The sequence below is a fragment of the Rhinolophus hipposideros genome (genome assembly GCF_964194185.1).
Source record: "Rhinolophus hipposideros genome assembly, chromosome: 18".
NCBI classification, from domain to species: domain Eukaryota; kingdom Metazoa; phylum Chordata; class Mammalia; order Chiroptera; family Rhinolophidae; genus Rhinolophus; species Rhinolophus hipposideros.
The window spans coordinates 7,602,200-7,622,648 of NC_138064.1; the positions used below are offsets into that span (position 1 = coordinate 7,602,200).

Here is a 20,449-nt window from a genome sequence, read left to right on the forward strand (position 1 = left end):
AATGCTATATTTGTTCGGCAAATGTAGGCATTCATATAGCACAAATATTAACTCCCAAATTCTCAAAGGCGTTCCCCATGACATGTCACCTGGCAAGCATTCTTGCAATCATGCCTTATGATCATCCACACTAATTGAAAAACACAGATCATTTAAAAATCATTCAGGCTTGTGTGGCAGTGCTCCCCCAACCAAGAAGCATTCAAGAGTAGAAGAGATTGGCTGATTACCGTTTCCTGCCTCCACTGTGGAGGTACTAATGCGTATTATTTTCCTCAGAAATTTGAGCAATAGGAGAAGTGAGAACCTTCTAAATTATAAATCCTTTTTTTCTGAATAAAAGAGTATGTTTACTCAATGAGAGGCTAATGCACCAAGCAGATAAACATTTGCACCTTGGAGCCAGTGGATTCAAAGCATAATGTAGTAGACGCTGCATGGGATTGGAGGAAACAGTGATCTGGATTCTAGAGCTTACTCTGATATTACCTGTGTTATTTGAGGTGACACATTCTAGCCACCTGTGGGTCTCAAAGTGCGGTCTCCAACCAGCAGCATTTATAAAACCTGGGTATTTGTTAGGGAGACAGATGGCTGGACTTCACCCAGCCCTCCTGAATCAGAGAATCTGGGGGTGAGGCTTTGGTGTATGGGCCTGGACCAGGTTGAAAGATTCTCTGTCTTAGACCTTGGACATTCCCTTGAATGTGCCATTGAAATGATTCAGCTGAAAAACTGGCATGTGGGTAACAGAAGAGAAACAGATCTCCAGGAACTCGATACCCAAACCCCTTGTAGGGTGCTCAGCATAAAATAATAAATCATGCCATCTTAATGGCCTGGTCAGTCCCATTTCCAGGGTGAAGAACTCTGGAACTATCTTCCTTTCTGTACGGGCTGAGAGCTGCCTCAGTGATTCAGGAGAAGCACTGCTAACAAATGGCATTTCTGAAGGATGTACAGAGGTACACAGGCTTTGCAGTAAAACAAGGGAAAATTTCAAGCTATTTGTCAAAGCTCACGCAGCTTCCATTTCAAGACAGGTGGGTAAAAAAAAAAAAAACATGGAACAAGAAAAGAAAAGAAATCTGTATCTAAGGAGTTTCATAAATAAGAAAGGAGTGGGGGAACTGTTGGCCTTGCAGGTTCTCAGAGTATATTTGTCGTGGTATAGAAAGCTTTCAAATGTTTCCGCACATAATTCTTATGGTTTTTCTGTTATCAAAATCCATGGTTATAAAATTAGTTTACTGCCTATTAAAATGAAAAGAGGAAAAGGAAAGAATAATTTCAAGGACAGACGAGCTGGCTTGGCAAATGATACCCGGAGTTTAAAAAAAAAAAAAAAATGAGGGAAAGAGAGAGAAAATAAGAACAGCATTCATCCAGACTACAAAATATCTTTAAAATCTAAGACACAGTGGTGCTTCATAATTTAGGGCAATTCCCAGAAAATCAAAGGCAATTTTCTAATTGGCTTTTGTTTAGTCGGAGCCTGTTTGTCAGAGACAATAGGAACCGTTTGTTAAACATGAGAGAGACGTGGTCTGTTATGTCTGGGAGGGGTGGAGAAATTATAGTTTTTATTGAAAAGGGCAGATCACAGGCCCACTTTGCCTGAGTGAATAACGTTGGCTGAGGAGAACCACGGCAGCTGAGGACCTACGTGGGACATCTCTGTGGAACCCCCAGGAGTGTCAGGTGGATCAACCCCTTGACACTAACCCCCTGATTAAAAGTCTGAAAGCTGCGTTCAAATTCTGGCTCTGCCACGTACGGTCCTAAACCTTGGGACAAGGTACCCAGATACTCAGTGCCTCAGTTTTCTTCTGTGTCAAAGGAGGATAATACTAGAACCTCCTTGGTTGGAGTTGTATGAGGACTAAGAGTTAGCATATATGCAAGGTGCTTTGCATACTGCCTGGCACATAGCAGGCATTACTTTATTGGGACTGTTTCCTAACAGCCATGTGTTTCTTTAAAAGAACCCTAAAAATAATTGTATTGTTTCTTAACTGGAAGACCTTTTGAAAGCAGCAGTGCTCTATCCCATACCCCCGATGTGTGCATAAGGGGGTGTGTTTGATAGAAGGAGGTTTTGAGGGGACCCTGAGAGCACAGTTCAAACAAGACTGATGACTCTTGAGCCGTGGGGATTTTCTCCCTGGTCAGCGTCACTAACACATAGCTTTGGGGGGTTGTTCAAATTAGATTCAGAGAAACTAATTGATGTCATTTGATTTCCTTTTTGGGTATTTATTTTTGGAATAGACTCATACACCAACACTAGAATTGAATCTGAAATAAATGTCATGATTTTCTGTCTTATATTTGGCACACTCTCCATAGATGGCTGGACCCTGCTGGGCAGCAGCTAATGTTGATTGGCCTGTGTTTTTCTCAAATGAACTTTTCTCCGGCTCTGTAAAATCTAAGTGGTAGCAGTACCAAAGTAAATGCATTCAACTTACGAACTGGTGGTACTCATCTACGATGTAGTTTCCTCATTGATCAATTGGGGACATTAGCGCCCACTGCCTGTTGGCTGAATGAGATCATGTATGGAAAACACAAATTGCTGCTATCCGCCCCTGAAAGCACTCAGCCAGTATTAACTTTTTTTATGTTACTCATGTTCATGAAAATCAAATGTATCAATGTCCAAATAATAAATTTAGGTGTAATGGGAGAAGTCCCACTATTCTCTTCGGAAGAACTAAAAATATTATACAACCTTTAATCGCAAGTGACTTTTTAGACCGGATCTCTGATTATTCCCAGCATTTCTGTCCACCCACTATCAAATACAAACCTGACCCCTCTTACTCCAGTAAGTGTGAGATTAAAGCTCAGCCCCACAGCATTTGATGCGTCCAGTGATTTTCAATTTTGCTACAATTACATTTATTTTATGAGCGGTATCTCTCTTATCATAAGTGGTGGTATCTTGGTGTTTTAAAAACTTTCCAACATCCTAATAAACAAATCAGGATGAAATACTACAATAGAATATTGAAGTCACTGTTTGGCTTGTTCTAGAGATACGGGCAGGAATTGTCAGCGGATGTGGAATTGTCACCAGTGGACACCTCCACTCTCCTATAATTTTACATGTTGTTTAAAAACCAGCTCATATATTGTTTTTTGAATTCATCAAGGAAAAGACAGCTAAGATGTACTCTCAAATAATGTACAAAAATGTGCGTTGTTTGAACCTTGGAAAAGTGAACAAGAAAGCTTTCCTGGACTTAAATTAGAAAAAAAATGTAGTCAACCAAAATTTCCCTGGCGAATCAGAGATTGGAACTGTTTGTTATTCAGGAACAAAAGAAAAATATGTAGTTTCATAAATTAAATTTATTGGGGTGACAATGGTTAGTAAAATTATATAGGTTTCAAGTGTATATATTTCTATAATACATCGTTTGTACATTGCACTGTGTGTCCACCACCCACAGTCCGTTCTCTTGCCATCACCATATATTTTACAGAGAGTAAGGGGGGAAAGGGTGCTAGTAGAAGAGAGAAAAGGGGTTTTCTTTACGCGGTTTTCTTTAATAGCTCTTTAACATTTCTTTTTCTTCCCTTTAACCAAAAAGTACCTTTCTTTAAATCACTCACCATTCAGATATGAATTTTCAGGACAGGTTTTGGTGATCCCTTCTGATGATTAGTGGAAGAGAGTGGTTTCCTGCTCTGAACAAGAGTCTTGTGATGTTTTCCTTGGAGACCTTGAGCACGTGGAGAATTTGTCGGGCGTATTTGAAACTGTTGTTTTGTCTTCCTGATTCTCGGCACCATGTGTGGTGACCACAAGGCCAGAACACTCCCCAGAGGAGGCAGATGTCAGGCCTGTGGACATCAGTGGTGTGCCACGTATCCGTGCTCAGAGGCCTGCTGACTGTGTAGCTCTGGACTGTTCCGCAAGTCCATGGGTGGAGTGGTCATCCATAGCCCTCACACTTGAGGACGAGGACATTAGGTGCAGAAAGGTCAATGGCAGAGAGGTGGCTTCCTCCCAGGTCTTTCTCCCCAAAGGCTGTTGGTTCCACCACAGCACAGCCACCAGAAATGGAGTTTCTTACATTATTTTCTTTCTCCAGCAGTGTCCCAGGTCTAACGATACTCCTATATCCCCTGACCTTCTGCTGAGTTTCCGAACCCCAGGTATAAAAGTGGGTTTTGCTGTACCTGCAGGAGAAGTCCCGACTGCCACCCCAGTAGGTGTATATGGAGATAGAAAATGTCGTTGTACTTGGTTATGTGGAGTTTGACTTATGGAACTTTGGTCCTGAGGAGGGAAACCAGATTTCTGCTGACCAAACATTTTGTTTTCATCACAGAATCATGTCAACCCTGCCATGGACTTCACCCAGACCCCTCCTGGGATGTTAGCCCTGGACAACATGCTGTACTTTGCCAAGCACCACCAGGACGCCTACATCCGGGTAAGCACGCAGCCCCTTTCGGCTACTGTTGGTCTCCTCCTGAACTTGAATTTCTAACTTACAGGTCTGGAGGTGAGTGGCCCTTTAGGTGAGTGGCCCCAGAGTTTTGGCTTTCATAACTCAGTGAAATAAAAATTAAAATGAAATGAAATCAACCAGGGACACTGAAATATTTTTTTTTTCTTTTCTCTTTAAGTACTTTTCATATGATGACATTTTAAAATACAAAAAATACTGGGAAATATTTTATATGGATCAATATTTCATTATAAAAGCCCTTAGACTTAAATACCAAGGGAGAGATATGAACTATCTCCCCCAAACCTGCACGATTCCAACCTTAGTGGAAACACTTAGACTTATCCAGCTTCTTCTAGAGAGGCCCGGGACCCTCAGTTTTGCTCAATGTAATACTGGAGATACAATAAGATAAACAGAAAGAGAAGAATGGGCGAGGTGGGAAGGGAAGGGAAATTCCTTCTCTCATTTCGTAACAGATGCGCGACACTCTAGCTACCAAGGCAGAGCCCTTTCTGGGTGGGACAGAAGGAGACTAGAAGATGCCACCTGCGGCTCGGGCAGTGCAGGGACCAGAAGGACCAAGTGGGAAGGAAGGGGAGCGTAGGGACAGTGACATGGAGAGCCTGCCCTTCGGGGCTGCTTCACTGCAGTTCCTGGATCCCTGTCGCCTGTCCTCAGGAAGAGGAACCCAGGTTCAGTCGGGTGAAGTATACTGATCCAGGATTAAGATGGAGGAGGAGATGAATAAATGGGACAAGGGAACTGATGGGTGTTTAAAAGGATGACTAGATCTCAGCTTAGAAAATATGGGGTGAATGAATTGCCTAATGCAGGAAGAGCAAGGTTGAATATGAAAGCAGGGTTCCTCTCACATTTTCCTTTGCATCTCTGTTGGTGGCACTGGCTTCCTGGAGACTGGGGTTTGAGACCTGGCCCTGTTGTTCTCTAGTGACTTAAATATGGGTAATTCCTTTTAACCTGGTCTCAAATTTCTTCTCTAAACAAGGGAGCAGTAATTCCCCCCAGGAGGGTTGGAAACGTGTGTTCCTTTGGTAGTCGCCATGCCCGGTGGGTGGGGTGCTCCCGGCCCAAACCTATAATACATGGGACAGTCTGCACAGTGCAAATGTGTCCAGCTCAGCAGTGACCCCTGGAAAAAGTCATACCGGACCTCTGAATTCCCTGTATGTACTATATTTTAACTTGATGTGTTTTTCTGTATATGCAATTTGATAAGTTTTGACATATACTGAAATGATATTTGTAATTTGATTTTAGAAAGGATTTTATGCATTTCTCTGAAAGACGTGGGATCAGATGCTTGGTCAGAAATGCAGTCTCCCATAAGAAAACTGTTTTCTTTTTTTCCAGTTTTTTACTGAGAAATAATTGACATATGTCACTGTGTAAGTTTAAGGCCTGCAGCATGAATGGCTTGATTTACATATATTGTGAAGAAAATTGTTTGTTTTATTTTTCATGAAAGTTCCATTTGGCTTGTAATGTGTATGTATTTACTGCACAGATTGTTTTCTAGGAATTTAATCTTCTCCCACAGAAGTAAATTAATATTTTTGAGATGCCATGTAGTATAGCCTTGGAAAGTTGTGTGTGAAAAGAAGAAGCCATGTAGAAATTAAATTTAGCATTAATCATTAATGTTTGTGGGTGAATATATCTAAAATTAGAGCTTATTGATGCTTTATGTATTGTTGATTGCATAAGAAGCATATGTCTTATGAAAGTAATTTAATGTTTTAAGCCCATTTTCCTCAACGCATTCTCTAAACTGTTACACGTAAAATTAATACCATGGAAACCTGACAGAACTTTATATCTAATAGGGAGAGATTTAAAAGAAAAACCTATTTGTAAAGCAAAGTGTGGCCCTTTTTGCCCAAATTCATTTTTTTCTTATTGGTTAGACCTTCCTATAATTGACATATTCGTTGTTTACTCAAAAGTGTCCCTTAACTGATGTTTTCTCTGTCCCCTCTTACTTTGGATCTGACTGGATGGAAAGCTGCAGCTATTTACACAAGGGGTTATGGGATCACATATAAGGTCTGAGGCATTCTGCAATCAAGCTTTGTGGTGACTAGGAAAAGAGAGATTCCCAGTGATGGTGAAATAGTGATATAGATAGTGAAAACAGTCATTGCAGACAGCTCATTAAGTGGTCCTTTCTGAAACATAAAGGTGCGTTCTTTTTTTAAAGTTTACATTTTGATAAAATTTGCTCTCTCTTTTTTAAATCGGGTGCATCTCCTGTGTGAACGCAGTTATTTATTTATTATTTATATCTTTCCTTCAGTAAACTCTTTTTTCTGTACCTGCATATAGTTTCCCCATTCCCTTTGCCAGTCAGGTCTCTGGTTGAGATTTTTAAAGGGGATTGTAACACACATACACACGTGTGCACACCCTCTCCACCTTCGACACCCCCCTCCACTATCACGTTGCCTCAGACACCTGCACTTGTATTTTTCTAGATTGTCTTGTTGCCTCATGTTCTACCTCGCCTGCCACTCACCTTTCTGCACCAAGGCTATCACCCATCATTTTTCAGAAGCAGTCTCCTCTTGCTTCACCTCAGTTGCCCTCCCATGGACACTGGACAGTGTTTTCCATTCACCATTCTCTCCTTTTGCTGGCAGCCAGTGAGGTCTGTATTGGTTCTCTCCCTGGCTGTTTCGCTTAGTCTCTCTGGTGGGTTTCTCTCCCTCAGCCTGCCCATCAAATGAACGTGATCCCCAGGACTCTGTCTGTGGACCATTTTTCTTCTCAACCACTCAGGCTGCACATGTTTACTGAGTAACTATCAAATATCCATCAGTGAGCTAGGTGATGGGGAGTCCCCAAGGACCAAGTCATTCATGAGTCCTGTCACCGAGGAGGTTATTATCTAGAAATGCAAAGAAGAGGTGGGGGTAGGATGAAGAGATAAATATTAGGTACTTTCCTAATCACTTGGAATGTAGTTTGTTTGATCAGGAAGGATACTGGGGACACAGAGGATAGTCACCAACACAGATGTGGAGATCAGGCCAGGAAGGCTTCCTGGAGGAAGTGGTATCACATGAAGGTGTGTTGGATAGTACTAGTTAATCAGGTGAAGGGGAGTGGGTATAGGAGAGTATGCCAAGCAGAGGGAAACAGTGAGCAGAGGCACAAAGGCATGTGCTTTATTCGAGGAACCAAAAATCGTATAGTATGGCTAAAACTGGGAGGGATGGATATGATCATGGCTTGAGAGGCAAATGTGAGATAGTTCATTAGGTACCTTGTAGGCTGAGTGAAGGTGTTTGGACTTATCTAAAGTCATTGAAGAATTTCTGAAGAGTCTTAACTAAAGATGATGCGAGTTAATTTTAGAAAAATTCCTCTCCTGCCAGAAAACAAATGTGAGGAATTGAGAGACTAGCAGCAAACATGAAATTTGAGAAGTTATAGAGAAATGATGGCGGTAACCCGAACTAGAGTAGTGGTGGTGGCATTGGGGAGAAGCAGTTTGAATGAATTATTTTGGAGCTTTAATAAACTGGACTGTCTCTGAGGAAGAAAGAGGGAGATTACGGACTTGAACGAATGGATGGATAGTGGTGTCATTAATGAAATAGTGCAAGTCTGTAAGGGGGACATTTGGAAACATCCAGACCCTTCTATGCATGTAGGACCTCTGTGTAGGTGGGCATGTCTGGTTGTCCGTGAGACACAGGCAATAGAATTCAATATCTAGACACCACATTCTGTACAGTCTACACCCTTAAACGTCATTCCCTCCAATCCGTGCGTCTGGATATTTGCCATATTATCTTCATGGCCTCCCTGCTAAAACCCAGTACCTTTGAACCCAATACCCAGGTCAGCTGTTAGGATGATCTTTCCAAACAGAGTTCACAATGCTTCAGGGATCACCCCCGGCCCCCAAGCCTACCTCTTGTGGTACCAGGCACAGAATGGATTTTAATAATTTCTTGTTAATCAAGTGAGCAACGAGTTTCTTTCATTTTTATTTAAGTGGTCTCTTGCCAATGATCAATTCATGTTTTAGCATCTGAGAATCGAGGCCTGCGTCCTTTGAACAGTTTAAGGAAGGTGTATTTTTGAACCTGAATTTATTGACGGGCAGCCTTGTTTGTCATGTATTTTTTGAATAAAGTCTGGGACTGTGCACTCGTAAAAGCCACGGATGTAATTGAATTACCCTGCACTTGGATGGGCACAGACCACCAGGAGGAATTGCAAATCTGAGCACCCCACTGTGCAGGGAGTACAATCTGGAGTCATTGCATGACTTCCGACTTCTGGGTCTTATTTACTATGGGCATAATTGCTTTTCCTTCTTGTGCAGATGCTACACCCCCCAGCTCTCCCCACCGAGGCTCTGTCGGGAGAGGTGGGGGGCGGTGCGTGGCTCATTCCCATGAGCCTGCTGTCATTGTTTCACAGACAGGAGAATGGCACAGAGCTGACTGAGCGTGTGGTGTGTTTTTTTTTTCGTTTGCATTTTTTGTTCTCTTTCTGGAATGACAAGCTTAGTGGCTCGATTGGAAATAAACCCTTTGGACTTAGAATATATATATTTTTTGATGTATTTAATTATTCACTGGAACTACTGAGAAACCCAGATGACTTGGTTTTCATTTGGTTCAAGACTTATGGGGGGAATTGTCAGAGCCAAGTTTCAGCAAGAAGCAGGAAGGAATGACAGGGAAAGCAAAGGTTTCCGAACACACAATGGCTTGGTCTTCCCTTTCCATTTCATTACAAACTTTGCATGCAATATCATATGTCTTTATTACATTGTAAGCTCTTTGAAAACCAAGGCTGTCTTTTTCCTGTATGGCACTATACTGGTACTACCAAATATTTGACACTAAAATGCTGTTATTTTAATAAGCCTGGCGAAGGTATCTCTGCAAGGCTTTTCAGATTTCAGTATGGTCATAGCTTCAGACTAGTGACACGAGAGCTAACATACAGAAGTATTTCAGAAGGTCGGGGTAGGTTCAGACCTATTGTCAGTCACCTGGCCCGCTTTCCACATTTCCCCCAGAGAGAAGCGTGCTGTGTTTAATCCCAGACCCTAACAACATCAGCTAAGCTATTTAAATGTGCAACAATAAAAGCCACATGAATGCAGTGGAGATGTTTCTGTTATCATTTCTATCTTTTTCAGAGGAAAAACAAAGTCACATGAAAACAAAAACGGTTCACCTTCTTAGATCCAAAAAGCATCTAACTAAAGGAAGAGAAATCCCTTTCATCATTCACATTTATTCAGTTTACTGACTCATTCAGAAAATATCAAACACTTCCCATCTGCCAGGACAATGCCATGCACAGTGGGCGTGGTGGTCAACGAGAGAGGCAGAGTCTAGTTCCTAGATACCAGAAAACAGACCAGCCAGCGGAAGAAGAGAGTCGGGTGCTTTCTGTTTTGTTTTGTGTTGTTTGCTTGTCCCAGCCCCAGCCCCTCTTGTTAACTTCTGGATTTTTAGATGTGCCCTTCCTGCACACATTCATCAAGTCATAAAAACTTTACTTCTTTTCAGTTTTCCACAGTATACTGGGTAGGTCATCATGTCACTGTTTTATAAATTATCATAGTGCTTAATTGTCTGAGAATCACTTAGGACGTGTTTCCTTTCCCAAGGACCTAATGTGAAATAATGGCACTACTGTTTAGAAAAGTATTCTGGTGTTGGGTAAATATGGCATAGAACAAACCTGACCCCTCTCGCATGGGTCTCCTCTTTCTTTGGGGCGACGCCATGTCATAAACAACATGGTGTTTTTTTTTTTCAAGTTTCTTGGTAAAGTTACATAGATTTCAGGTGTACGATTCTGTAAATACATCATCTACATATATCATATTGTGTGTTCACCACCCAGAGTCTATGCTCTTTTCATCACCATATCTTTGGCAACATGTATTTTTAATGAGGTTGTTACCCAACTAACTACAGAATTTATAAAATATGGAGGGTTCCAGTAACAAAGGAGAAAGCGAATTCTGGAAACTACTTGTTTTCGATGTAGCCTGCAGTTCTGTCCTCAACATCCTTCCTCATTTATGATGAGCATTTCCATCTGGTTAGAATGTCTTTGCACCCTGGGTGACTGCAGTAGAAGAGAATTGATTTCCTGAGAGGGGAAAAAATAGAAATTTCTTTAAAAATAAGATTAATTACAGTGGTTCTGTGCAGTTGTGAGTCAGGGCACATGTAAGTTTCTAATATTATCCCAAATCAAAACAAACATTTATAATACGTCAAGTAAAGTAGATTTTGGGAAAAGATGGATATCTGTACCTAAGAATTGTCTTCTCAAGGTTCTTTCGTGATAGCCATTTTTTTAAAGGAAGAAAAAAATGTAAGGTAGGTGTACACTATTTCAAAACCTTTAAATGGATTCTTTTTCCTCATGATACATACATAGAAAACACTACTTTGAAAAACTAGTTGGGAGAAATACTGATTTAGACCCCAACTCAGCACTGGGATGGGAGAAGCCTGGTTCTTGAGCAGTACTGAAAATAAAATGCTGTGGGATAACCCACCATAGGAAAGCTACCGTCTCTGAAGCCTTTCCATATTCTGAGTACTTGGGACACACTATTTGTTCCCGTGCAGTGCTTCCAGAGATGGGAAGATAAGGTCGCCTTTGTACCCTGTTCTTCCTTCCAGTCTGTAGAGCTCTGGCCACTGAGGTTTTCTCACAGCCCCCCTATGAAGTTGGCACTGTTGTTATTTCCATTTTACAGGTGAGGAAACGGACACACAGAGAGGTTAGGTGGTTTGCCCAGGATCACACAGCTAAGCAAGTGCCAGAGCTGAATTGAAAAGCAAGTAGTCAGCTTCCAGTGTTCATAGCCTGTGCCTTTTAGGGCTTTGTAGATTCATCTAGAGGTTGCAGCCACTGTTCAAATGAGTCCTATGGAAGTGTTTTGCTCAACTGGCATAGTATTTTTAAAGGGAAGGTGATTGACGTGCCTGTAGGTGGGGCGTGTGCTCCCTCTCCAAATAATCCCGAGCCCAGAACTCCCTCTTGTATTCTGTCTGGCTGCTTGATCTAGTTATCTGCCTGGTACATGAGGCAGTTGAGTCAGTGAGACTGGTGGACTGCTGTGACCTTTGTGAAATTCTCAGTGCACCGCCAGCACACAGTAGGTGCTCACACCATTTTACTTGCCTATTCCCTTTCCCAGTTCATAAAGTTGTACTTGATTAATGTCCCATCTCCTGGGGGTGTGGGGGGGTCTCATCCTTATGGGCTCAGTGTTTGTTGTCTTCCCATCCCTGTTGTCAGCTCCTGGAGAGCAGGTACTTCATCTGTGTCCTGGATTTATTCTCTTGCTGAGCATAAATGACTTTAATTTCCACCTCCCAAGAGTAAGGAAAAGGAATAGGCATATATCTCAGATTCTCCAGCTGTAAATTTTAAAGAAAAAAGTCATCAGATCTTATTATAACTACACCGGACTGAAGTTCTTGGGGCGCCGAGCACAGTCAGCCCTCCGCCCCAGACCACGCAAGGGAACCCTTGCTACCCACCCGCCTGCATGTCAAGGGAACAGGGGCCAAATACCCCATGTGCACTAAGGTGGGGTGCTGATGGAGGCAATGCGGAGTCTTTAAAATAAATTAAGGAACTTTTAACATTTCAAGGGGGAAATTGGCAGTTTCCTAAGCGACATAATTATAGGACATTGCGTAATGTGTAATTAAACTTAACTATGAAGCAAACGATTGGAACAAAACGTGGTAGCACACCATTTTTCTTTTTGTTCCCATAGTGCTGGCAGATCTTCCCCTCCCCTTGTCCCTGAAACGGCTTCAGCAACAATTGCTCCTAATTTTTTTTTTAATGAAATTATATGTTACCAGTTAAACACAAGTTTTGTGTAAAGGAGCCTTTTTTATTTGAGTGACGTTTTCTTTCTAGGGGATCTGGAGCACAGAATCAACTTAGAATAAATAACAAGGACCCTGAGGCACAGCCTTGCTGGGACTTGAAAACGACTCTTTTGTCTCATAATTCATTTCAGTACTTCATGCCTTTCTTTTATTTGTATTCATTCCTTGACCAAGGTCCACAGTTTGGAGGCTTATTTCAATGTAGTGTTTTTTTTTTTGTTTTTTTTTGTTTTTTTTTATGTTTCAAAAATAGTGGCATTGATTTCATTGATTGTGAATATCCAAGCTGTTACTGCCAAACAATCAGGACCTCTTGAGAGCGTGAATATATGTGATTAGATTTACTAGTTGTGCTGGAAGGGAGAATTTCTGACTTCTGAAGCCAATGATCTGAACGGAATGCTTCCGGCCTCAGGGTGAGCTCATTGTTCAACGTGGGCTTTTATCTAGAACCGCATGTCTGAGGGAGACAGGTTCCACATACCCTGCTGACTTCTGGACACAGCGCTGTGTGTGCGGTGCCCCCACACCACTGGAGCTCCTTTGGTGCTGGTTTGGTACTCGAAATCTCAAGCAGGTCTACCACAGGGTAGCTCTCAGTTTCATTCTCCTTTGCTACCAGCCCGAGCTGAGGGTGAGTTTCCGAGTTTTCACTTAGCTCTATCTGAAGGTTTTTCTGTTTTTTAAACAATAAAATGCAGTGAGACGAAATTGAAAACAAGCTACATAATGAACTATATGCAGTTGGCACACAGTAAACCTAAGCCCAGCGTGAATTACAAGGTCAGAAGCTGCAGATAGCCTCACCTGGGGGCGACACCCTCACTAGCTACCCGGGAGGCCCTTAGCCAACAATCAATCAATGTTGGGGGCGAGGGAAGCCTGTCTGTCTCAGACCCAGGAATGTCTTCCATTCTTTCCCCAACTGGTCCCAAGTTCACATTGTCTATGTTTATGTCTCACTGTGCTAGTTACACAAATAAGTATTGATTGAGTATCTGCTCTGCGACCAGCTGCCTCCTTTCTGCTGTCATTGATCAGGCTTCCACCTTTAACTGCATTTCTAACTTCACTGTGCAGAGCTCAGGGCTATAGTGCGACGGGTTTGCGACTGCTTTTCCCCTTTCTGCTCTCGTTGTAATTCTTCTGTTGTTGAAATTTGGATGTGATGTAGAGGGTACCAGGAACTGAGATCAGTAGGCTTTCAGTGTGAGATTTTATGTTTAGCTGGCTAGGAATTAGCCCGCATTTATTGTTTGCGGTAGCTGTAGGTGTCAGAGCCTGAAATGTCCTCCGGTGTCCTTGTTTTTGTCACTCCTGCTGTGTTTGTGTTTCCCTAGAGACTCCTTCTTCAGTAGGGTCTGAGGCTGGTGATTCTTTTAGCTGTGATACTCTGTTGTTATGCAGTAGTCCTACTGATGTGATGGGAAAGGGTAGGGGGAGGGGAAGGGTCCTCTAGACCTGTGATTGGGGCTCAGTCTTTTAATGAGCCTGTGCCCTTAGGATGTGACCTTCACAAGTCCTTCTCAGTCCCATCCTCTTCTTTTAGATGAGAGGAGAAGGCTAAGCATGGTTGGACTTGGGCATTTTCTTTCCCCCAGGTTGGTTGGTGAAATACTTTCCCTTGAGGCCACGCCACTGTTCAAGAGGTCGGATTTCTCTGAGCTTATTCTAACATGGTCACTTACCCCTGCCCCTGATTGAAGCAAGAGATCTTGTGTTTTTGTTTTGTTTTGTTTTGTTTTGTCTGATATTCACCTGGAGAACCTGGCAGGGCTCCTGGAGGTATGATTTGTGAAAGTTTTTGGACCTCCTAAGGCTGCGACTCCAGGAGTTTTTACCTTTTAGGCTAGTCAGTGTAGCGTCTCTAGCAATTAGTCAGTTAGCATTTAAGTATGTCTGTCAGGCTCTAGCAGTGGCTTCTACTCTCAGGAAATGGTGATCCTCAGTATTTGCCTGTTTCTCCAGTTTTGAGAGCGACAGTTTGCTCTGTGACCTCAATCTTCTGACAGAACAAGGCGAAGTGCTGATTTTCAGTTTGTTCAGCCTTTTTCGTGTTGCAAATGTCCAAGCTTTTTACGTGTCAGACCAGAAACCAGAAGTCCCCTCCTTTTTCATAGGAAAAAATTAAAAATAACATGTGAAGTATGAAGAGTAGCTGGTAGTTTTGTCCCATTGCTGGAAATTCCTGTGCTCAGCTGTAATTTTGTCACAAATATCCATCTAGTAGGGTATCCGCTTCCTTCAGGAGCGAAGCTTGGCTAAACCTACTTAGAACTTTGTTGCGACTCTACCTTCAAAATATATCCACACCACCACCTCTCTTTCCCACCTCTCCCAGCTTTACAATGACCCAGTCCGTTCAACGTCTCTCTTAACATTGTAGTCTCCTAATTGGTTCTGCCTACTTCCTGCTTCTACCCTTCTTCCTCTCTTCTGTTCTCAACCCAGTAGCCAGAATACTAGGGAGCCAGAGTGATGCTTCTAAAAGTTGGTCTCCTTATGTCCGTTCTCTGCTCAGAATTCTCCAACGACTCTCATCTCGCTCCGAGTAAAATCCAGGGTCATTGCCATGGCCCTTCAGGCTCTATAACAGTCCGTGTCTCTGCCTTTCTGTCCATCTATGCCTCTCTCACTCAACTCCAGCCCCAGAGACCTCCTTTGTATTCGCTGCTAGGACTGCCATAACCAAATGACACCGATTAACTGGCTGGCTCACACAATGGAATTGATTTTCTCGGAGTTCCGGAGGCTGGAAGGCTGAGATCAGGGTGCCATCAATGTTGTTTCAGCTGAGGCCTCTCTCCTTGGCTTGCAGACAGTGCCTTCTCGCTGTGTCCTCATATCCCTGAGGTCTCTTTCTCTTCTTTTGAGGGCATATTGCATTAGGGCTCCACCCCAATGGCCCCATTTAACTTCGTTGGCTTTTTAAAGGCTGTATTTCCAAGTATAGTCACTGTCTTAGGTACTGACAGACCATTTAACATACACTTTTTTTTTTTGGGAGGGGGGACACATTTTAGTCCATAGCATCCTTGTTGACCTTCAATGTACCAGATGAGCTCCAGCCTGTGGGCCTTGTCCTTGCTGGGAATGTCCCCTCCAGTTAGCCATGTGGCTCCCTCTGTCACTTCCTCTAGGCTCAACGTGGTCTTCTTCAGCACAAAATATAAAGGAATTTCACCCCTTTGTTCCCTGTCCTCTTACCCCTGTTTCCCTCTGAATGTAAAGCTTGTTTACAAACTCTAAATTTACCTTTTCTTTGTTGTTGTGTGTCTCCTCTTTATCTGTCCTAATGTTTCAGCTCTGGGGGGACACAGCCTGTGTGTTGCTTCTCTGCTGTGCCCCAGTGTCTAAAGCAGGGGTGCTCTGCAGCTGTCTGTTAAACGAGTGCCTGAATCCAATGAGTCCTGGCTTTCTCCTTCAGGCTGGATTGCCAGTCACACTGAGGAAGAAAGCCACAGAAATAGGTTTCCATCTTGAATATGCTCTAAGCTCCCTGGCTGTCGTGCTCCTTCTGGCCTTTGTCCGTCCTGGAACGGAAACCAAAGTAGCAGCCATATTGCTGCGCCCCCAGATAACCTTGCCTCAGGTATGCTGATGCTTGTGCTTGGGTGAATCACTGCTGACTTTCGTTTGTAAACTGTATTCCTGTGACCAGAGGCCAGCCAGCATTAGCAACCTGCCTACCAAATGAGAAGGCATTTTGTGCTGGTATAGTAAAATTTAGGTGGTAATGTCCCCAAATGCCCCATTGTAAGTGGTAAAAATAGCTTTCCCCTTAGGATCTGTGCAATACACCTGGTGTACCCAGGAGTGTTTGGCATGGTCAGGTAATTTTATTTTTACTTTGACCTTAATTGTATCAACTTTTCCACTCTACTGGTAAAACCCGATTCCAAAATTTAGTATAAATCATAAATAATAGACAATATTTTTCTTGTATTTTATAAAGCAACTGCTACTGACACTATTAGTAGCAGATATAACTGCCCTAATAACTAACTTCTCTCTGGCTGGTTTATCAGGGCTATTTCCACAGGGGACCTTATACGTGGAGGCTTTTAGGATCCAAGACTCTGATATATGTTATTCATACCTGTCTGCAAACTTGAAATTACCAAGATCAGGAAAGCCAGCTTGCTGACATTTTAGTTCTTGAATGGTGACGCTCATGTGCCACAGGACCTTTGCATATGCTGGTTCTGCTAACTCAGCCCCTTCTTTCCACCCCCAGCCCCGTTACCCACTTCACTCCCATTCATTCTTCAGGACTTCATCTTTCTGGTTTCTTTTTTATTTCCTTGGTTTTGTTTCCTTGTTACTTTTTTTTATAGCATTTACTCAATGTAGGATTATATAATCCTATGTTTTATTGTTTGATTATCATCCCCCTCAAACATGACATTTTTTAGTAGAAACCATGTCTTGTTTTATCCTTTGTCCTCACTGTCTAACATCGGCCATTTAAATTATTCATTAAATGAATGATTCAAGATTTGATATTTTGAATCCTTGACTGGTGTGGCTTTCCTCTTTGTCCCTCTGAAGTCTTTCATGGCCATAAGTGATATGTGTCAGAAGATCAAAACTAACATTGGACTCAGAAGACATCTGCCTTTCAGTGAGCTGATGGGACCGTCAAAATGGCCAGTTTGTAAGGGCAGATGAGCTACGTAGTATTAAGCCTTACACAAAGTCTCAGTTACAAAAGCCAGGACAACATGTATGTTATATGAGTAGACACGAGTTCTGTATGAAAAAAAACAACTGAGAAGACCAAAGTTTATTTAGTTATTTCCGCAGATGGGTCAGTTCTGCTGATAACCTGGTAACTTGGGGTTCCATGCTATATATATCCCATTGTCTGGATGGACCACAGTTTGTTTATCTGTCACCCACTGAAGGACATTCCGGTTGTGTTCATGTTTGGTAATTATGAATAAAGCTGTCAATAACTTCTATGTGCAGGTTTTTGTGTGGACATGTTTTCAACTCCTTTGGGTAAATACCAAGGAGTGTGATCGCTAAATTGTAAGGTTAGGGTATGTTTAGTTGGGTAAGAAATCAGCAAACTGTCCCATTGTGCATTCCCTTCAGCAATGCACGAGCGTTCCTGTTTCTCTACGTCCTCACAGCACTTGGTGCTGTCAGTGTCCAGGTTTCGGCGGTGAAATGATTTGAACGGGAACTCTCATCCATTGCACTGGGGACTGTAAAATGATACACACTTCTTGGATGATGGCTTATAAATATACATTTAAGTGGCAAAAATATTAAGATCTTTTGACTTCACATTTCCATTTCTAGAAATGTACATAAAGGCAATAATTTTGTAAGTAAGCATACAAATCGCTGTGCGAGGATGTTTAGCATTAGGCTTGGATAGTGTGCAGAGGAGAGTATGTTTGGGTAAAGGGAAGGGTCTGGACACAAGTATGTGAGTGAGAGGCAGACCTGGCACCTGTGAAGACGCAAACCAGAGAAGCAGCTGTGCTTCTCGGCCTTGGTGTCCTTAAGCATGTTAGGATGAGAGCTGGTTTATTTTTGTTTTTAAAAGACAGGGTTCTGAAATGAAGGAAAACGTAAAGTCTTTGGGGGCTATTACAACTGAGATCATTGATCCCCCTAATACTCGGACACTTGTGCTATTTATCATGTCAGCTGATTGGGAACAAGAGTAGCCAGCGTGTACCTCTTGTGGCATAAAGGAGACTCGGTTCGTTCCAGAGGGCGATCTGGGGCTGGTCGGGGCTTCCTGGAAAAACCATGAGCATTCATTGCTTTGCCGGCAATGCTCTCTTTCCTCTCCATCCATATCTTCAGAGAGCTTTGTCAATTACAGAGTAATTAAGAAAAATTTCCTCGTTAATCTTGCTATCAAGGAATACTTTTGAGCCTCTTGTTTTCCATTTTCCATGGTTCACCTGAAAGCTTGATAGAATTAACTGAGAGACAGGCCAGTCATTAGGCAAGGAAAGTGGGGCTCAGGTTGAGTGCTTGTTTGCGCTCAGGTTGAGTGCTTGTTTGCAGCTGGAATGGGGACCTTGGGACAGAACTGGTACCCAATATGCATGAAGCGGAAGGAAGTGCTCTCAGGGGCATCACCACCAAGGAAACACAAGTAGATTTCCCTGTCAGTACTCCAACATGGGGTGCCAGCCCATGGCACCTTTGCAAGTAGCCCCGCCCATGTCCCCAACCACACACCCGGATTCAGGGGTCCCCCTTTCTAGTATCAGCAGGGTAAGGAGTGGAGCGGAGCATGTGAGCATGTGGAAGGGACATTCCTATGCTGTGGGAGCTGGCTCCCTGTCATCTCATACATTTTTTCCTGCTGATTCTCACTCACGGTATTTACAGGAAGCATTTATAGCAAATACTTGCCAAGTATTTGCCATAAACATACAACCAAGGACATTTTTCACACATTCCAGTGCTCTGTAAAGTTTGTTTACACAATGCACAAAGAAGGTGAGTGCACAGTTTCTGTAAACAGACTTTTGTTTTGTGGGCTTCCGCCGGCCCTAAGTCCATCCTTCTCCGCCTCCCTGGGGACATAGCAAGCACATGCGGTGGACACAGATCCTTCCTGAAGGAATTTTGCTCCACGGCCTAGATTCCATCGGTGGCTGCGTGTTCTGACTGTGGAGTCGCTTCTGGGTCCTGAGTGCCGGCACAATGAACGAAACAGTGAGGTTGGGGGTTTCTGAGGGCATCACAGAAGCCACTGCTTCTGAGAAAATCCACAGGGAAGTAGAATGGGGAATGAGAACGGCAGGGGATTAGAAGATGATTGTAACTCAGTTAAGATGCTTGTGAATGTACAGAAATTATACATTATGGAAATTCTCATGTTAAACCAGGCAAGTTGGTGTTGGCCATAATGGACAGAGAGGCCCACTAGACCCTTGGTGGGGACTGCCAGCCCAGTGAGAGGCCAGAGTCGTGTCCTGTACTGGCCATTCACTTGTTCAGTTACCGTTTCATTAACAAGTGCTGAGTGTGACTCAGCTCTAGTGTGAAAGATTCCGAGCTGGTTGAGATGGGATTCTAGACCTCACGGGCTCTACCCCACCCGGGGAAGCAAGACACACGCACTTCACCACAGTAGTGGCAGAAAGTGAGACTTGCTGTAAGAAAGGTTATAGATAAACGCTGCGGGATTTTAGAGGAAGGAGTCGCGTAAGACTTTACGGAGAAAGTGACATTGGTTTGGGTCAGAAGGAGAAGGGAAAATCATACAGGTGCAGGAGAGGGAGGGGGGCGTGGACGGGTGTCAGGAGAAGCAATTTCCATAGAAGAAAACCCCATCTGGACAATCCCCTGTAGGAGGAGTGTCCCACAGAAGAGATCTCTTCTTTAATAGAAGTAGCCATGATTTGGGATGTTTATATAGAGATAGATGTAATGAGATAAATTTCATTTGAAAAGCAAAATTTTAATAGAAGAAAGAATTCCTTTTCACGTGCCTTTAAATTCAAGGGAAGCAACGTGTGCCTTAACGTCTTAATTAGGTTTCAATAAATAATTTTCCCATTGTAGCTAATTTAATGTGTATCAGAAATTACGTAATCAGAAAATTAACGCTTTCTGCTTGAGAACGTTTCTACAAAGGTTGATTTATTATTGTCCAGAAGAGAGTGATAGGAAATAGCTCTCTCTCCTTACCTTTCCATTCCCTCAAGTTCATTTTCCCCCAAACCAGAGTGAATTTATGAATCTATGAGCTAAGTGAGTAAAGGAAGTGTGATCTGCCTTACAGGAATTTATTTTATCCCCAGCTCTCCTGGAATGCGTTTGTTTAGCAAAGCGAGTTATATCCAAATACATTTCAGAGAATATATGTGGAGTGTAACTTGGCTTTCAGACTACAATAACTGTTGAGACAGTGGTGACAATTTCTCAGTAAGAAATCAGGCTTGAGAAATGTCAAGCCTAATTTTTCATCTCACAGGGGCTGTCAGACCACACGCCAGCATCTCGGAGTCGGCATCCCACTGAAGGAGACAGGAGGCATTTGTATTCAGCAGCGCAGCGTGCAGTGAGTCAGAATGC

General features: G+C 42.8%; 1 protein-coding gene across 9 annotated transcripts in view; it reads left to right on the forward strand.

Annotated features, from left to right (window-relative positions):
• The window catches only part of ELMO1 (engulfment and cell motility 1), a 478,109-nt gene that overhangs the window by 230,684 nt on the left and 226,976 nt on the right, over nt 1-20,449 (forward strand). For all 9 annotated transcript variants that reach the window (XM_081079148.1, XM_081079151.1, XM_081079150.1 and 6 more), the window contains one exon: nt 4,344-4,448. In XM_081079148.1, coding sequence (XP_080935274.1) covers nt 4,344-4,448 — 105 coding nt within the window. The remainder of the gene's footprint in view (nt 1-4,343; nt 4,449-20,449) is intronic.